Source organism: Phocoena sinus, chromosome 17 (assembly GCF_008692025.1).
Source record: "Phocoena sinus isolate mPhoSin1 chromosome 17, mPhoSin1.pri, whole genome shotgun sequence".
NCBI lineage: Eukaryota > Metazoa > Chordata > Mammalia > Artiodactyla > Phocoenidae > Phocoena > Phocoena sinus.
In genome coordinates, this window is record NC_045779.1 from 3,288,332 (window position 1) to 3,305,696 (window position 17,365).

The 17,365-nt window shown below is 43.0% G+C and overlaps 1 protein-coding gene across 1 annotated transcript in view; it reads left to right on the forward strand.

Annotated features, from left to right (window-relative positions):
- Positions 1 to 16,707, forward strand: part of RGS20 (regulator of G protein signaling 20) — a 77,223-nt gene extending 60,516 nt beyond the window's left edge. The window contains 8 exon segments of the mRNA XM_032610123.1: positions 5,039 to 5,137; positions 9,582 to 9,636; positions 9,638 to 9,663; positions 9,665 to 9,743; positions 9,746 to 9,793; positions 14,874 to 14,888; positions 15,386 to 15,394; positions 15,891 to 16,707. Coding sequence (XP_032466014.1) covers positions 5,039 to 5,137; positions 9,582 to 9,636; positions 9,638 to 9,663; positions 9,665 to 9,743; positions 9,746 to 9,793; positions 14,874 to 14,888; positions 15,386 to 15,394; positions 15,891 to 16,079 — 520 coding nt within the window. The 3' untranslated portion in view covers positions 16,080 to 16,707.
- The last annotated feature ends 658 nt before the right edge of the window (positions 16,708 to 17,365 follow it).

Genomic DNA, 17,365 nt, shown 5'->3' on the forward strand with positions numbered 1-17,365 from the left:
GTCGGGGAGGGGACCTACCAGGGGTGAAGAGACTGCACTGAGGCCCCTTTGCCACCCTTTCGCTCTGCTCATCAGGCTCAGTGAGATGGTGCCTGAGAGGCGTGCAAAGGTGTCCCTGTGCAGGAGGGATGCCGCCTGGCATTTACCCCATCCCCCCTTCCCTGCTCTGGTGCCTTGGGATGGCACAGGAGGTGGGGACCATGGCCTGAACGATGTCTGGGACTGATGGTGTATGGGCGACAGGTGGTGATGGGTCCCAGAGCAGCCTCCTCCTACTAACGTCAACCAGGGCGAAACTACTGAGCCTGCGCTCTAGAGCCCGCGAGCCACAACTACTGAGCCCACGTGCTACAACTACTGAGCCTGCACTCTAGAGCCCACGAGCCACAACTACTGAAGCCCGCGTGCCACAACTACTGAGCCCGTGTGCTACAACTACTGAGCCTGTGCTCTAGAGCCCGCATGCCACAACTACTGAAGCCCACATGCCTAGAGCCCATGCTCCGCAACAAGAGAAGCCCACGCACCGCAACAAACAGTAGCCCCCGCTCACCACAACTAGAGAAAGCCTGCAGCCAAAAAAAATTTTTAATTTTTAAAAATTAAAAAAAATACTGAAAACTTTATCAGCATATAGCAAAGGTGGCTTTAGCAAAAGAAAGAATGAGCTATTCTATAAATACCCAGATTCCTGGCATTAAGTGACCAGCTCATCCCAGTTGCCTGGTTGGTTTCAGCATTGAAAGTCATATGTCCCAGCAAACCCATGAGCCCCAGACAAACTGGGAAGGTCGGTCACCCTACCTGGTATCCAAATCCATAGAAACAGATTTATATTCCTATATTGCATCATGTAAAAAATTAATCTCCCAAGATCAACTCCAGATGGCTTAAAAGCCTAAACGTGAATATCCAAGAGGAAGACACAAGATAATATCTTTATGATCTTGGTGTTGGGAAGAATTACTTTTAAAAAGAAAAAGGAAAATCTGTAAAAGGAAGAGATTCATAAATCTGGCTACATTAAAATACTAAAATGTGCTAGCAGGAAAACTAAAAACACATTTCATCCAAAGGCTTGTACATGAACATTCATTGCATCACGGTTCATCCTGTGAGAGGGTCACAGCAGCGTTCATCTGACTGAGAAGAACTGAAAATATCCGGAGAGATGCTTCGTGCTGTAGTTACGTAATGTGACACCATCCGGCTTTTAAATGCACGTGCTTTTAAAGGAGAAAAAGCAACCTGTAAAGCAATGCATATTTACAAAGTTTGGAAATATGTGCATATCTATATATTTTTATTTATTTATTTATACATTTTTAGAGAGGGTAGGGTAACTGTGAATGGTAATGATAAGAAACAAAAAAATAAGTGTGCTGGTTATCTCAGGAGAAGAAAGGGGGGAATAGGTTGGGAAAAAAGTGCGTGGAAAACTTCAGCTGATTTCCTAGATTTTTTTCACAACGTGCATTTGAGATTTATCCATGTTGAGAGTACACAGTGAGTCCATTTTCTTTTTCGGAGTGATTTTTTAATTCGTTTACAAGAGTCCATTTTTAAGAAAGGTAAATGGCTATTAGTTTTCTAAGCCCTTGTATTATCTTTCTCAGAATCCTGCTTTCTGGCCTTCAGGCGTTTCATTTTATAAAAGGAGTCATGCAGAGTCTTGATGTCTTGAAAATAAACTTTTTTCCTTTCTAGAAGACTGAAGAATTTTTTCCTCTTTATAACAACTCTAAACTTTACCAAAAGAGACCTAAGCAGGGCTCTTCTTTTATTGAATATTTCTTCAAAGTGGTGAGCAACTATTTTGGCTTCTATCAACATTTTCTTATTCTACTTTAACAATAAAAATAAATCCAGGTTCAAAAAGTGGGCACAAAATATATTACTGTTTTTCAAGAACACATTGTCTCCTAAGAAATATTCCTACTTTTAAAAGAATGAGACATGGGGCTTCCCTGGTGACACAGTGGTTGAGAGTCCGCCTGCTGATGCAGGGGACGCGGGTTCGTGCCCTGGTCCGGGAAGATCCCACATGCTGCGGAGCGGCTGGGCCCGTGAGCCATGGCCGCTGAGCCTGCGCGTCCGGAGCCTGTGCTTTGCAACGGGAGAGGCCACAACAATGAGAGGCCCACGTACGACAAAAAAAAAAAAAAGAATGAGACATGGAAAAAATGCCAAAGCTTAAGTACATATTGCATTATTTATTCATAATACAACTTACAGTTCTTTTAAGAATCTTGTGTCAAATTCATCCTTCCTTTTCCTCTTTGCTTTTTCATACCCACTGTGTAGTACTATTTTCTCTTACGAAAGAAGTCTATGACGTGGGGCAGTATTAATACTCCTGAAGAGAGAGTACCACCCAGATGCCTTTCAAATTCGTTTTTGTTTTTGTTTTAAGAAACCATCATTTACTGAAACTGTTAGCCCTGGCATCATGAAAGCAACAAGAAAAAGGAGTTCCTGCATGTCTAATGACTTCACTTAAAGAAAAATAGAGCTACACACAAACACACAATTACTGAAAATTCATAAATGCCTGAAAATAGAATAAAAGACTTTTATAAAATGGTGTAAAGAATGTTAAGGAAAGGCATAATAAAAGAATAGAAAAGACAGTACAGAGGCAATAGTAAGATAAAGCAAACTCAACTAATCAATGATAAAAATCCATTTTGATATTAATGGGAAACTAAAAGCATTCCTGCTAAAATCAAGAACAAGGCAAGGGGGACCTCCCTGGTGGCACAGTGGTTAAGAATCCACCTGCCAAGTCAGGGGACATGGGACCGAGCCCTGGTCCAGGAAAATCCCACATGCCGCAGAGCAACTAAACCCATGTGCCCCAACTACTGAGCCTGCGCTCTAGAGCCCATGAGCCACAACTACCGAGCCCGCGTGCCACAACAACTGAAGCCTGCGCGCCTAGAGCCCGTGCTCCGCAACAAGAGAAGCCACCACAGTGAGAAGCCCACGCACTGCAACGAAGAGTAGCCCCCGCTCGCTGCAACTAGAGAAAGCCCGTGCACAGCAACGAAGACCCAACGCAGCCAAAAATAAATTAATTAATTAATTTTTTAAAAAAAGAACAAGGCAAGGCTGTCCAGGATCTTCCGTACTATTCAACACTGTGCTTTAGGGATCAGACAAGAAAAAACAACTGGAGGCCTAAGAATCGGGAAAGAAGAGGAAAAGCTCCCTGTTTGCTGATGATAAGAGAATTCCCTTGAGAATGCCAGGGGAATTGTTGCTAAGCTGACACAAACACAAAAGAGAGAAATCAACTTAACAAAAAATGATAGCTTTCAAAAAAAAAAAAAAAATGATAGCTTTCAGAATGTAAAGAACTCTTACAAGTCAAAAATAAAAAGACAAACCAATTTAAAAATGGGTGAAGGATCTGAATAGATATGTCTCCAAAGAAGATGTACAGCTAGATGATAAATACTTGTAAAGATGCTCTAATGTCATGAGTCATTAGCAAAATGCAAATCAAAAGCACAATGTGATACCACTTCATAACCACCTAAAATGGCTAGAATAAGAAGACAGACAACAGTAAGTGTTGGCAAGGGTGTGGAGGAATTGGCTCCCTCCAACATTGCTGGTGGGCGTGTGAGATGGTGCAGCTGCTTTGGAGAACAGTTTGGGCCTTCCTCAAAATGTTAAACAATAGAGTTACGACGTGACAGCATTTCCACTCCTGCGTATCTACACAGCAGAAATAAAAACAGACAGCCAAAAAAAAAAAAAAACAGCCACACAAAACCTTGTTACGTGACTGTTCATAGTGGAATTATTTACAGATAGCCCCGACGTGCAAACAGCCTAACTGTTCATCAGCTGATGAATGGATAACAAATTGTGATATACACAGCAACGGAATATTACTCAGGCACAAAAAGGAATAACGTAGTGAAACATGCTACAGCATGAATGAACCTTAAACCAGTATGCCAAGTGAAAGGAGCCAGCCACCAAGGGCCACATATGGTGTGATCCAGAATAGACATGTCTTAGAGAACAAACTAGTGGTTACCACTGGGGGGAGGGAAGGGGAAGCGGCCATAGTAGAGGGGTGGTGGAGAAAGGGTTACTATGGGATTGTATGAAATCATGTGTGTGAAACTTCTGAAAATTGTAAAGCACTGTAGAATTTAAAGAATCTTTCATTCAGTGAAAAAGAATACACATATCTCTAGAGACAGGAAGCAGATTGTGTATGTTGAGGGCTGGTGTAGGTCAGAGGTAGTGTGTCATGAGCGGTGGCTGCCAACAGGTCTGGGGCTTCCTTTCGGGGTAATGAAAATGTTGTGAAATTAGATAGTGAGGGTCATACAACCTTGTGATTATGCTAAAAACACTGAGTTGTACACTTTAAAGAGGCAACTTTATGACGTAAAAATGATGGTTCAGTAAAGCTAGTAACAAATTACCTTCAAACGTACAAACAATAAAGTTAGAAGATGAGATGGAAGTGAAAATTCCATTTACTGTAACAACAGAAATACCTGGAATAAATTTACAAATGAAGGTACAAAACGTGTATAAGGAAACAAACTCCCTTGAAAGATACAATAGAGATTTTGATTGTACGCTTTCCTGGCTTTCTTTCATACTTTCATATGTGTGCCTGTAAATACATAAAATCTCCATTTTCACTGGGAAACAAAGTCTGGAGAATGTATACCTTTTTTCAAGGTTCAGGAAACAAAATGAAAACCGAAAACATTCCTGAAAATCTGATCTTTCTACTACTTTCTAATGGACATGTTTTATGAAAAGAAATATTATTCTAAATGTAAACTCTCTCAATGAGTGTAGACCATAGTATTATAAATAGAATTAATTTTGCTAATAGCTTATTGTCATACTTTTGGTTTTCTTAAGAAAACAAAGAATTGTCACTTTTATCAAGAAAAGAAATTAATTCAACTTTGTAAGCTGAAGTTCTCTGAAATATTTGTAAATCTTTCCTTGATACAGAATGATCTCAACTAACACGTGTTTGTCTTATTTCTTGCAGTCTCACTGTTAGAAACCAAGAGGAACAGAGACTCAGGAGTGCTTCCTATGAACTCAGAACAGAGGACCTTCCCATCTGTGAAAAAAGTAAAATCTCATAGTGTTAGCTCACTAAATCGACAGAAATGCCAACCTTATTATTTTTTCCTTCCAGTTTTATTGAGATATAATTGACATTCAGCACCGTGTAAGCCTAAGGAGAACAGCATAATGATTTGACTTGTATACGGCATGAAATGATGATCAAAATAAGTTTAGTGAACGTCCATCCTTTCGTAGATTCTCAACCAGATTTTTTTTTGTATTTTTGTTTCAATAGAACACACAGTTTCTCTAACTGCAATTTAATAATATCAAATCATAATGCTGCATCACATTTTAACTGCAGAATTCTTTTTTTTTTAAAGGTATTTATTTATTTATTTTGTGGTCATGCCGTGAGGCATGCAAGATCTTGGTTCCCCAACCAGGGATTGAACCCAGGCCCCCGGCGCTGGGAGCTCAGAGTCTTAACCGCTGGACCACCTGGAAGTCCCTGCAGAATTCCTTTTAATTCATTGTGTGACAGGGAGAAAAATCAGTTCCACTGTTAATCTAATGCCTGTTAATCACAAATAGAAATTGATGCTTCTTGGCAAAACATATGATGTCATTTTATTTTTATGTGATTTACTTTTTAAAATAAAAGAACATAATGAAATACACAAGTTAGGGTTTCAGGAAAAATTTTAAGGTCCATTTTTTTTTCTTAACTATAAATATACTTTAGTAAATGTATTATTTTTAAGTATTTTGAGAAAAAAGTTGGAAAAACACACAAATTACTTTCCATAATGTCAAATTTTAAAATTGTCTTTTTTCCTGCCTGTATTATCTATGGATTTACTTCCACTTACCCATTCTTATTCCTTTTCTTTGTGTTATGCCAATATAACTGCAGGCAACAGACAAATATCCTAAAAGCATTGTTCAAATAGGTCTTGTCTTAAATTATTTATTTTTGAGGGGGGAAAAAAACAAGTAACCTAAAAGTTTACTTAAAATATTTTTCTTCATTCTTTATTTATTTTTACCCAGATATTTCAGCGTCTAGGATGCATATTAAAATCTTCCACAATTCATGAGTCTGTTAAAAACAGCTTTTCTCTTATATCGTTCAGTATACTGTATTCTGCGCCGAGGCTTGAGGCTTTGAGTACTGTCTGGAACCAGAAAGCCCTCATCGGGTCCTGGCTCTGTCCATCCTGCCTGTATGACCTTGGGCACTTAGCAGCCACATCCTGCCTCAGTTTCCCTGTGTGTAAAATGGGGATAATAACAGTGTATTGTGACTCAGCCAAAGAAGGGTTGTCGTGAGCCTTGAGTAACCAGTAAAGCACTGAGAACAGAGCCAGGCAAGAGGGAACGATTCCGTGTATATCGGCCATTATTTGTTCTCAATCATATCCAATAATATAAAATGACTGTTTATCCAATTCGATGCCTTTTGCTTCCATTTCTATTTAGATATTAATCGTATTCATCTGTATTTCCCTCACATATCTTTGCCTATTTGTTTGTAATTTTTGGTAGTATTTTGTATGCTTCCCGAAAATAGCATTATGTTGGATTTTTGCCCAGTTTGAGTCTCTGTCACTCAACTGGGAATTAAAATCCAATTACATTGGGTCAGTTGTCTTGATGATTACGGATATGTTTAATCTTCTAGAATGTTTGTTGACTATCTATTTACAATACACCCTAATTATTTCCTTTTTTTTTTTTTTTTTTTACTGTATGAACTGTGCTTTCTTTGCTTCTAGGTTCTTTGGTACTATGGAAAAGATATGTTTTCTCTCTCTCTCTCTCTCTCTCTCTCTCTCTCTCTTTTTAAAGGGTACTACTGATTACCCTTAAGTTTTTCAGTCATTCTTTTATATGTATTTCTTAAATTAAAAGGAGTAAGAAGATATATTTTGAATCCCCATATTTAAGGAACATAACTTAGCATTCTTTTTTTTTTAATTTAGCATTCTTTACTAAGCCTTGCCAATTTAATTAACCTACCTAAAAAGAATCTGGTATTTTTATGTAGATTGCTTTAAGTTACTATTTTTAAGTTATCTTTTAAGCATCTTTTAAAATATTTCTTTCAGGGAGTTCCCTGGTGGTTCAGTGGTTAGGATTCTGGGCTTTCACTGCTGTGGCCTGGGTTCAATCCCTGGTGGGGTAACTGAGATCCCACAAGCCACATAGCCAAAAAACATGTATATATATATTTCTTTCAAAACTAATTTTACTGGTTATGATAGAGATTTATGCTTTCATACAGAATACTCTTTTCGTGATGAAAAGCTTAAACACCTGTTATAAAAAACAGAAATCAGACAATACAAAAGTTTTACAATAAAAGCTCAGTTGTCCTCTTACTCCAGACCTTGTCCCAATCTCCAAATATAAACCATCAACAGTTTTTTTACGTATCCTCAAAGGAACTATCTATGCACTTCCACACAGTTGTACTTACATAGGATTCGTCTATACGCACTGAATCTAACTTTGAAACTAAACTTGAAATGACTGTTTATCTGTCTGTGTCTCACTGCTGGCTCAGCTGACTACTCGCTTTCTATGACCCATTTTGTCTGGTCTTCAGCTTTTTTATTTTTTTTGGCCGTGCAGCGCGGCTTATGGGATCTCAGTTCCCCACCCAGGGATTGAACCCGGGCCATGGCAGTGAAAGCCCGGAATCCTAACCACTGAAGCACCAGGGAACTCTCTGGTCTTCAGCTTTTCACTGATGTTTCTCTGCTGGGTCACTTATAATCCATCTTAAAGATAGGAAAAGGACATAGAATTTACATTGTAAACTTTGCATATGGGAGAGAGTTTTTTCTATCATCATCATATAATTAGGACTAGTTTGCTACATATCAAATTCTTGGCGGTACAGTTTACCCCCCAAAACTAAATGGAGAGAGAGCCTTTGGCAGTGTGGCAGATTAGATCATCTGGGGGCCTTCCCAAGACAGAAGAACAGATTTTGCATAAGTCTAAAAGTTTTTGCAACACTGGGCTCACAGAAAGTAAGGAAAAGGACAAAGCACCTGAAAAGCAAAACCAAATAAAAAGTAAGCAAAGCCCTGAGCAGTGACTGCTAAGCACAGGACAGGAGGGTTTTCTCTCAGAGCCAGTGCAGAGTGGGTAGGGCAAGGAGCTTAAAGCCAGGATTCCACGATTCAGCCCTGGTCCACGAAAGGAGCAGAAGTGGTCCCCAGTCAGTAGGAAGCACACACACATCCTCTCTGGAGGAAAGGGAATATCATCAAATGTGACTCTCAGTTTCCCAAAGATTAAGACCAACCAAAAATTACAAAACTAGAAGGACACAACCTACCACAAATGAGAGTCAGTAGAAACAACACTTGGATTTAGAGGCCAAAAGACTTCAGATGTTAGAATTACCTGCAATCAAATATAAAGTAATGGTCTCTGAAATGTTTAAACCAATTAAACATGGAATCACAAAAATGAGTAGGCTGAATTCAACTATCAGAATTGTCCAGGAAGGGAAATTCCCTGGCAGTCCAGTGGTTAGGACTCTGCGCTTCCATTGCAGGGGGCATGGGTTCAATCCCTGGTCAGGGAGCTAAGATCCCACAAGCCTCGAGGCTCGGCCAATAAATAAATAAGTAAATAAATGAATTAATAATAAAATAAAAATAAAAGCAGAGTCTTTTAAAAAAAAAACTAAAGAACATATTCTTCAGGGATACATCCATACATAAAAACTATGAAAAGAAAAAGGGTAAGGGAAAAGAAATTAATAAGGATCATTGTTAAACAGATTGTGTTTTCTGGCCTCAATATAATGAAAATGTAAGTAAAAATAAACTAAAACAGGGTAAGCCCCAAAATCAAGAAGAGCAGTTCCATCGGGGATGGAGGGGGGCGTCCAGAGGGCAGTGTGTGGACCTAGCACCCAGGTGAGTGCACTGCTGCGGATGGCCTAGGTCTCCAGGTAAAAGGTGAATCCGTAAGTGCTCAGTTCGTCATCGCTGTTCATCACTTGCAGTTACTGGACAAAACTTATCTTCTTTCCTTTTTCTCTTTAACATTCTCTTTTGAATCTTTCAGAACCCTGGGCAGACACTGCCCCATGACTGTCCTGGAAGCCAGGTGGTCAGGTCTGACTTGGGTCTATCACAGCCGCCTGGGGAGTTTGTGGTCAGATGGTCGTTAAGAATTTTTTGTTTTACTTTTATAATTTAAAACCTTTGCCAGGATGTGCCTAGATATACGGGCTTGTTCTTAGCAGTTATTCCAGCAGTTTGGTTTTGCAAGCCCTTTGGCAGCAGTGGTGCCATCCAGCTAAACAGTTGGAAAGTGCCACACGTGTTTCTGCCGAAGGCGTGATGGAAATGAGAACAGCCCTTTCTCTGCCTAAAAGGGCCTAAGGCACATTTTCATTCTCAGAGGCGAAAGACACGTTTCTCGGGATGCAATTCACATCAGTCACCAATACCTCTGCTCCCTTCGCCCCTTTCTCCGCCCCCCCGCCCAAGCCCGGGTCCCAGCCTGGAGGAGGCCAGCGCCTGGGCCCAGTCCTTCGACAAACTCATTGCTCACGCCTGCGGGGAGGAACGCGTCGGGAGTTTCTCCGAACGGAGTTCAGTGAGGAAAACATGCTCTTCTGGATGGCATGTGAGGAACTGAAAAAAAGAAGCTAATAAAAACCATGATTGAAGAGAAAGCACGAATAATATATGAAGACTACGTTTTCTATTCTTTCTTCCTAAAGAGGTACGTACCACCAGAAACGTCCCCCAGGAAGGCCGCGGGTGAAAGGAACCCCTTCGGTGTCTGGTCACCCGGCCTGGTCAGGGCTGCTTCCACCATTCATAGTGTTCAAACGGCTTGCGGGGTGGTCCCACCAACGGGGGCCAAGTGCCCCCCGAAATCAGGCAAAGATTGTGTGCATTTTCCTGGGGAAAAGTATCTATAACTTTCATCCGATTCTCTAGAAGTAGGCTGTCTATGCATTTTGCTGTAAACGCTGTTTTTAAATGACAGCCTTATAGCGTTCCTTTAAATAAATTATCCTTTTAATCTGAGCAAGGTCTCATTTACAGGTATCCTGACTTTAGGTGGAAAGAGCATCACTTACATGATGCTGATGCTGCAAGAGGTTCGCCCCAGAGTGGCCCTTTGTGACATCAGAGAAATGATGAGAGGAGTGAAATCATCAGGTTTCCACCTCTGAGTTTTCATTTCTTCCAAATCTAAAATCTAGGAGGTTACGTTGGCCTCAAACCTAAGTGCCTTGTAGCTCCGATGGTAAAATCCCACATGTGCTGCTCAGAATGTAAAGCTAATAAAACAGGACCTCTCCTGTCAGGGAGCTCACAGACAAGGGGGCAGCAGACATGGAGCCCCGGGTGCGACATGGGGTCATGACGGGCTGGGGGACGAGCCGTCACTGGGGGGCGGGCATGAGGAAGAGGTACCTGGAGAGGCCATGGATGGGCCAAGGATAATGAGGAGGAAATTACCAGAAACGCAGTGGGCTGAAGGCATCCCACGGGACAGGACTAGATGGGCCAGGGGTAAGAGCATGGGGTCACAGGAACAGTGAAAGCGTCCGAAGGTGGGTGGCTGAAGGGCACAGTGCTTACCAAACAACTGGGGCCGGTGGCCAACAGCAGGAGGAACGTTTAGGAAAAGAGGATGGTCCGAGAGCACGGAGAGGTTTGCGGACCAGGCTGAGCTGAGGTTTATCCGGGAAGAGCTTGGATTTTAGCCTGGTAATATCACCAAACTTGGATTTTTGAAGACCACATGATAGATTACGAAAAGAAGACCAGAGGCAGAGGCCACTTAGAGGACGAATTCCAACCCAGACATGACGATGGTCCAACCAGGCCAGCTGAAGAGAAGCCAGAGAGGATGGCTTTGATCTGAGTCTGGAATGACTGCACGTCTGGTTTAGGCAGACAGGGTGGGGACCATGCTTGGGAGAAAGACAGTGGGACTCAATTTCGCTTCCTTAAGTTTGCAGTAAGTTGGAGATATTCCATTGACAGATGTACGGATACGAAGTTCAGAAAGTTCTTTCAATTTGGGGTTAACAAAAAGCAAGAGAATTTTTGTCCTTTAATGTATGGCTTCGACATATTTTTATTTTGTCATGACTTTCCTTTTTATTTTTTAATGCAAGGTTTTTCATCACTGTCTTTCAAAGCATTATACAACCAGAAAACTTGGCAAATTTGTAAAGCAAAGATGATATAGAAAGACGACCCTTTCCTCCCAAATATAAGCATCTATTACTTGAAATGTAAAAGCTTGAAAAGTTTAAAAGCGTAGACCTTGGGGTCAGATGCACTGGGGTTTGAGCCCCAGTTCTCTCATTTAATAGCTGCATGACCTCAGGTGTGTTTCTGAGCCTCTGCACCTCGGTTCCTTCCTGTGTAGGAAGGGGAGGTCCGCACTTGCCTGAACATTTGGGAAAAGTGACAAGGGGACGATGTGAAGTCCTGCCCACGCCGGGCAGAGCGGGCTCACCCCGGGTGACAACCCTCAGCAAACCCTGTGTCCATTTCCCATCCTAAGCAGACCCTGTCCCCACCAGCACTTGAGGGACAGTCTTCAGATGGAGGTTGTAGAGAATGAAACAGTTCCATTTGCGCCTTAACTGTTTGTGAACTAGAACGTATTTTTAAATTTATTTTTGGCTGCATTGGGTCTTTGTTCCTGCGCACAGGCTTTCTCTAGTTGTGGTGAGCAGGGGGCTACTCTTCACTGCGGTGCGCGGGCTTCTCATTGCGGTGGTTTCTCTTGTTGAGGAGCACGGGCTCTAGGCGTTCAGGCTCAGTAGTTGTGGCTCACAGGCTCAGTAGTTGTGGCTCGCAAGCTCTAGAGCGCAGGCTCAGTAGTTGTGGCTCGCAAGCTCTAGAGCGCAGGCTCAGTAGTTGTGGCTCGCAAGCTCTAGAGCGCAGGCTCAGTAGTTGTGGCTCGTGGGCTCTAGAGCTCAGGCTCAGTAGTTGTAGCGCACAGGCTTAGTTGCTCCGTGGCATGTGGGATCTTCCCGGACCAGGGCTCGAACCCATGTCCCCTGCATTGGCAAGTGGATTCTTAACCACTGCACCACCAGGGAAGTCCCCTAGAATATTTTTTGATGTTTTCTGCAGTAACGCTTAGTCTAATTTTCTTTCTTTTTTTTTGAAAGACTTTTTTTTGATGTGGACCATTTTTAAAGTCTTTATTGAATTTGTTACAATACTGCTTCTGTTTTATGTTTTGGTTTTTTTGGCTGCCAGGCATGTGGGATCTTACCTCCCCAAGCAGGGATCAAACCCGCACCCCCTGCTTTGGAAGGAGAAGTCTTAACCATTGGACCGCCCAGGAAGTCCCACGCTTAGTCTAATTTTCTTTTTTTTTCTTTTACTTTAAATTTTTAAAATTTCACTTGTTACAAAGAACTTGAATTATAATTGTACTTTTAAAAATTAACAATGGAAATTTAAAAGAAAAAATATATATTGTGTGTTTAATTACATTTCATAGATTATCCCTGAATCATAATTCTGTTAGTACACCACTATAGAGATTATTTCTTAATATTTAGGTGAGAACCATTTCCTTGTTTTTGAGAATAATTCTGTAAACTCATTTCCAGTAATGGTACTCTTCCCCAAATCAAAGGTTTAACGAGGGAGATGCAAGCAGAATACTCATGAAAACACAAAGCAATACAACAGCAACAAAAAATTTCTAACTTCCAATAACAGCTCAATTTAGAAGAGGGTTTATATCTTCAGAACAAAAGCATTCCTCCTTGACTTTCTAACCAGTCAAAATCTGTGTGTTCTACAGAAAACTGTGATGTTATTCCCATAAAAGTACCCTTTACTGCTTCTGCCTCCATTAGATTTCCTAAGCACTAGTGTTTTGGGTTTTTTTTTTCACATCTTTATTGGAGTATAATTGCTTTACAATGGTGTGCTAGTCTCTGCTTTATAACAAAGTGAATCAGTTATACATAAACATATGTTCCCATATCTCTTCCCTCCCTCCCACCCTCCCTATCCCCTCCCTCTAGGTGGTCACAAAGCACCGAGCTGATCTCCCTGTGCTATGCAGTTGCTTCCCACTACCTATTTTACGTTTGGTAGTGTATGTATGTCCATGCCACTCTCTCGCTTTGTCACAGCTTACCCTTCCCCCTCCCCGTGTCCTCAAGTCCATTCTCTCGTAAGTCTGTGTCTTTATTCCCGTCTTACTCCTAGGTTCTTCATGACATGTTTTTTCCCTTAAATTCCATATATGTGTTAGCACACGGTATTTGTCTTTCTCCTTCTGTCTTCACTCTGTATGACAGACACTAGCTCCATCCACGTCATTACAAATAGCTCAATTTTGTTTCTTTTTGTGGCCAAGTAATATTCCATTGTATGTATGTGCCACATCTTCTTTATCCATTCATCCGATGATGGACACTTAGGTTGTTTCCATCTCTGGGCTATTGTAAATAGAGCTGCAATGAACATTTTGGTACATGACTCTTTGAATTATGGTTTTCTCAGGGTATATGCCCAGTAGTGGGATTGCTGGGTCATATGGTAGTTCTCTTTGTAGTTTTTTAAGGAACCTCCATACTGTTCTCCATAGTGGCTGTACCAATTCACATTCCCACCAACAGTGCAAGGGGGTTCCCTGTTCTCCACCCCCTCACCAGCATTTATTGTTTGTAGATTTTTTGATGATGGCCATTCTGACTGGTGTGAGATGATATCTCATTGTAGTTTTGATTTGCATTTCTCTAATGATTAGTGATGTTGAGCATCCTTTCATGTGTTTGCTGGCAATCTGTATATCTTCTTTGGAGAAATGTCTATTTAGGTCTTCTGCCCATTTTTGGATTGGGTTGTTTGTTTTTTTGTTATTGAGCTGCATGAGCTGCTTGTAAATTTTGGAGATTAATCCTTTGTCAGTTACTTCATTTGCAAATATTTTCTCCCATTCTGAGGGTTGTCTTTTGGTCTTGTTTATGGTTTCCTTTGCTGTGCAAAGGAATCTTCTAACAAGAGCAAGCAGGAGGCTTTCTCCTCTCAGCCCACAATGAGTGTCGAGTCCCCCCTCTGGCAGGAGCTGAGCTCCTAAGACCTGGGCCCTCACACTCCGAAAGCTTCTAGGAGGGCATGGCCTGGTGGTGAGGGCAGCCGTGGGGATCAGCTCAGGGTGGCTGGGAGGCTTCCCAGGACCGGGGAGAGACGTGGAAACCAAGACCTGACAGAGAAGTACACGTAGTCAGGCCATTCTAGACAGTTCCCCTAGACAGCCTCCTAGAACAAAGACAAGCTAGTTCTCGCTCCTTCTTCCTTTAAATCCCAGGCGAATGCCAAGTTCCTTGAATTCTTGAGTGGAATAGTGAGGCGGAGCCGGGGAGCCAGTGGGAGCAGGTCATAAAGGGCCTCCTAAGTTTAAACTTGGAACTTGCAAGCTCTGCGCTTGATCCTGAGCCACCGACACCAGCACAAGGTCCAAAGCCGAGTGCTGGGTCCGGGGGTGGTGCGGAGAGGCCCAAGGCCAGTCAGGAGGCTGGTGAACAAATGCCGTCGAGGTGGTGGCTGACCTCCACGAGGGTCATGGCAGAGAGGCGGGGGGAGGTGGCCGGATTCGAGCCGCGTCAAAGAGGCGGCGTCAGCAGGGCTTTGTGCCCATTACAGAGCCAGAGGGAGGAAGAGGGTGAGCGGGACCCTGACTTGCGGGGGATAAGCGCCCCCAGCCTTCCCAGGAGGAGGTGGATAGATGCATCTGGAAAGACAGATCACTGAAGCCCATGCTCAGTGACTTAGATAAGCACACTTTCAGTTTTACATTAAACAACAGCACATGCGTTGCATATCTGTCCTGCCCCCTGGTGCAGAGATGGTCCAGCCGAGGTTCCTCACGCGGCAGGGAAGGCGTCTGAGCCCCTGTCCTGTTCTCGGCTGTCTGGCTCCCGCGGGCCGCTCTGGTCTGGGACGCGCTTCGTCCAGGACGAGCAGACATCGGAGTGCAAGGAGGCAGCATCTCCCGGGACGTCGTGGACTCCCCATACTTTGAATTCATTCTCATTAAGCCCTGACCAGCTACCACCTTCGTCACCCCTACTTTATGGAGCAGGTTGTTTGGGGTTTTTTGCCGCACCCCGCGGCATGCGGGATCTTAGTTCCCCGACCAAGGCTCGAACCCATGCCCCCTGCACTGGGAGCTCGGAGTCTTAACCACTGGACCGCCGGGTAGGTCCCTAGGGAGCAGTTCTTCAGGGCACAGTTCACTTTGCCTGAGGTCCCACAGCCAAACAGCAACAGAGCCGGGAGTTAAGCCCAAGCCCGTGGCACTGACCCTTCCACGGTGCTTCGGGTCACTTCTGCCTGACCCCAGCCTGGAGCTCCAGGTTTTAGCCCTAGTGTTCTTAGGCAATTCGCCAGGGGTAAGTCAATGTGTGCTACCTTTCTTCCTTGCGGCCACAGTCCCCTCATTTTAAAGAAGTAGAGCAGCGTTGTGGTTTTCTAAAGCAGTGCGATCCCCACCAGCATCACCGAGAGAACTCATGAGAAATACAAACTGTCAGCCGCCCCCAGATCCACTGGGTCAGAATCTCTGGGGGGGCCCCCCGCACTCTTTTTTAACGAGCCTTCCAGGGGCTTCTGTTGCCTCTGAAGTTTGGGACCACTGTTCATTGTGTTCAGTTCCTCTTTCAACAGCTTAGGTTTGGGGATGACCTTGTTGGGTCTGGGATTTTTAAAAAACCAAACAAGGTATGGGAGTTGGGGTGTATGTCCAAAGAAGCCCTTGTCTGACACAGCCCGATGTGTCCCCGCCGGCAGGTCAGCCTGGACTCCCGCGTGAGGGAGACCATCAACAGAAGCATGGCCGAGCCGTCCCCTCACATCTTCGATGACGCCCAGCTGCAGATCTACACCTTGATGCACAGGGACTCGTATCCCCGGTTCATGAACTCTGCTCTCTACAAAGACCTGCTTCACTCCTTATCTGAGAAAGCAGTGGAAGCCTAGGATGTTCAAAATATTTATTATTAATAAAACAAAGAACTCGTGGACTCCGTGTAGGACAGGGAATTTAGAGGCAGTAGTGTCTTCTGCTGGGTCACACTCGGGTTATTTTAATAACAGACTCTTCCTTCTGCAGAAGGCTGTATATTCACCAAGTGAACTGCGGCCACCCTTTGTGATACTTCTGGGGAAATGGGGTATGGCTGTGTAGAAAGGTAGTATATTTACACCTACAATGACAGTAGTAGCACTTTCTCAGTGACAAAGGATACACAAGAAGACACCACACTGCCTGCAGCGTGTACAGCCATGGGCACAGGACCCAAGTTCCCCTTTTATAAAGATGTGACCGCTACCTGTAAAACTGGTATTCTACTTTATCTTAGGATACATGTATGTAGATGCATATTATGTGCGTGTGTATCTTACATGGTTAATGTAAAGCCCTGGGCTCTGAAGTGGATCAGCCTCAAATGTTTGATAAGAGAAGTACTGCCTAGAAAATGCTTTTGTTGAAAAGTTACCTTTATTACCAGAATCTGCCAACCTGAAGAATGAATTTTCACGTAGGTGGTGTTCATCACAAAACGTTCAAATTAAGCATATCTCCATTTTTACTATTGAAAGAAATATGGGCATTTTCACTCTAAAAAAATAAAGCACAAGAGTTTTATCTCAATCTTTTTTTCACATGTCACTATTTGGGAAATATAAGATTAAGTAAGTGGGGACACACGCAAGATTCTGTTCTAGCCCCCAGACTAGGATTTTCTTTTTCGATTCCACTATTTTTATCACAGGTGAATAGGACAACTTCATAGCTCACAGTAAAAATACGGGTTTGTAGGCCTAAACCATCCCGAAGAAACCCATCACTAGGATGAGTGGAAAAGAAAGGCATCCAGAACCCGGAGGAGTTTGAGTAGTGGGTTGGAACGTGATTTACGCGAGGCCCTAATGGGATGGCCCTCCTCCTGGCCACCTCCCTCCCTGGCCCTTCAGCCTGATGATTCCTTCATATGCTCTTCAACCCTAAGCCCTCATCCTCTTTCTCAGCAAAACACCTCACCTCCCCCATTACTGTGAAAATCGTGCCGCTAACCCTGCACCTTCTCACATGACCTATAAATCCGCGTGGATCAAGGTCTATGCCCACCTTCACAGCCCAGTCCCAGAGAAGGTGCTCTTTCCTCCTTTTCAAGGTGTCAACGCCTCATGTACTTCTGGTTTTTTTCTAATTTTATTGAAGTAGAGTTGATTTACAATGTTGGGTTAATCTCTGCTGTACA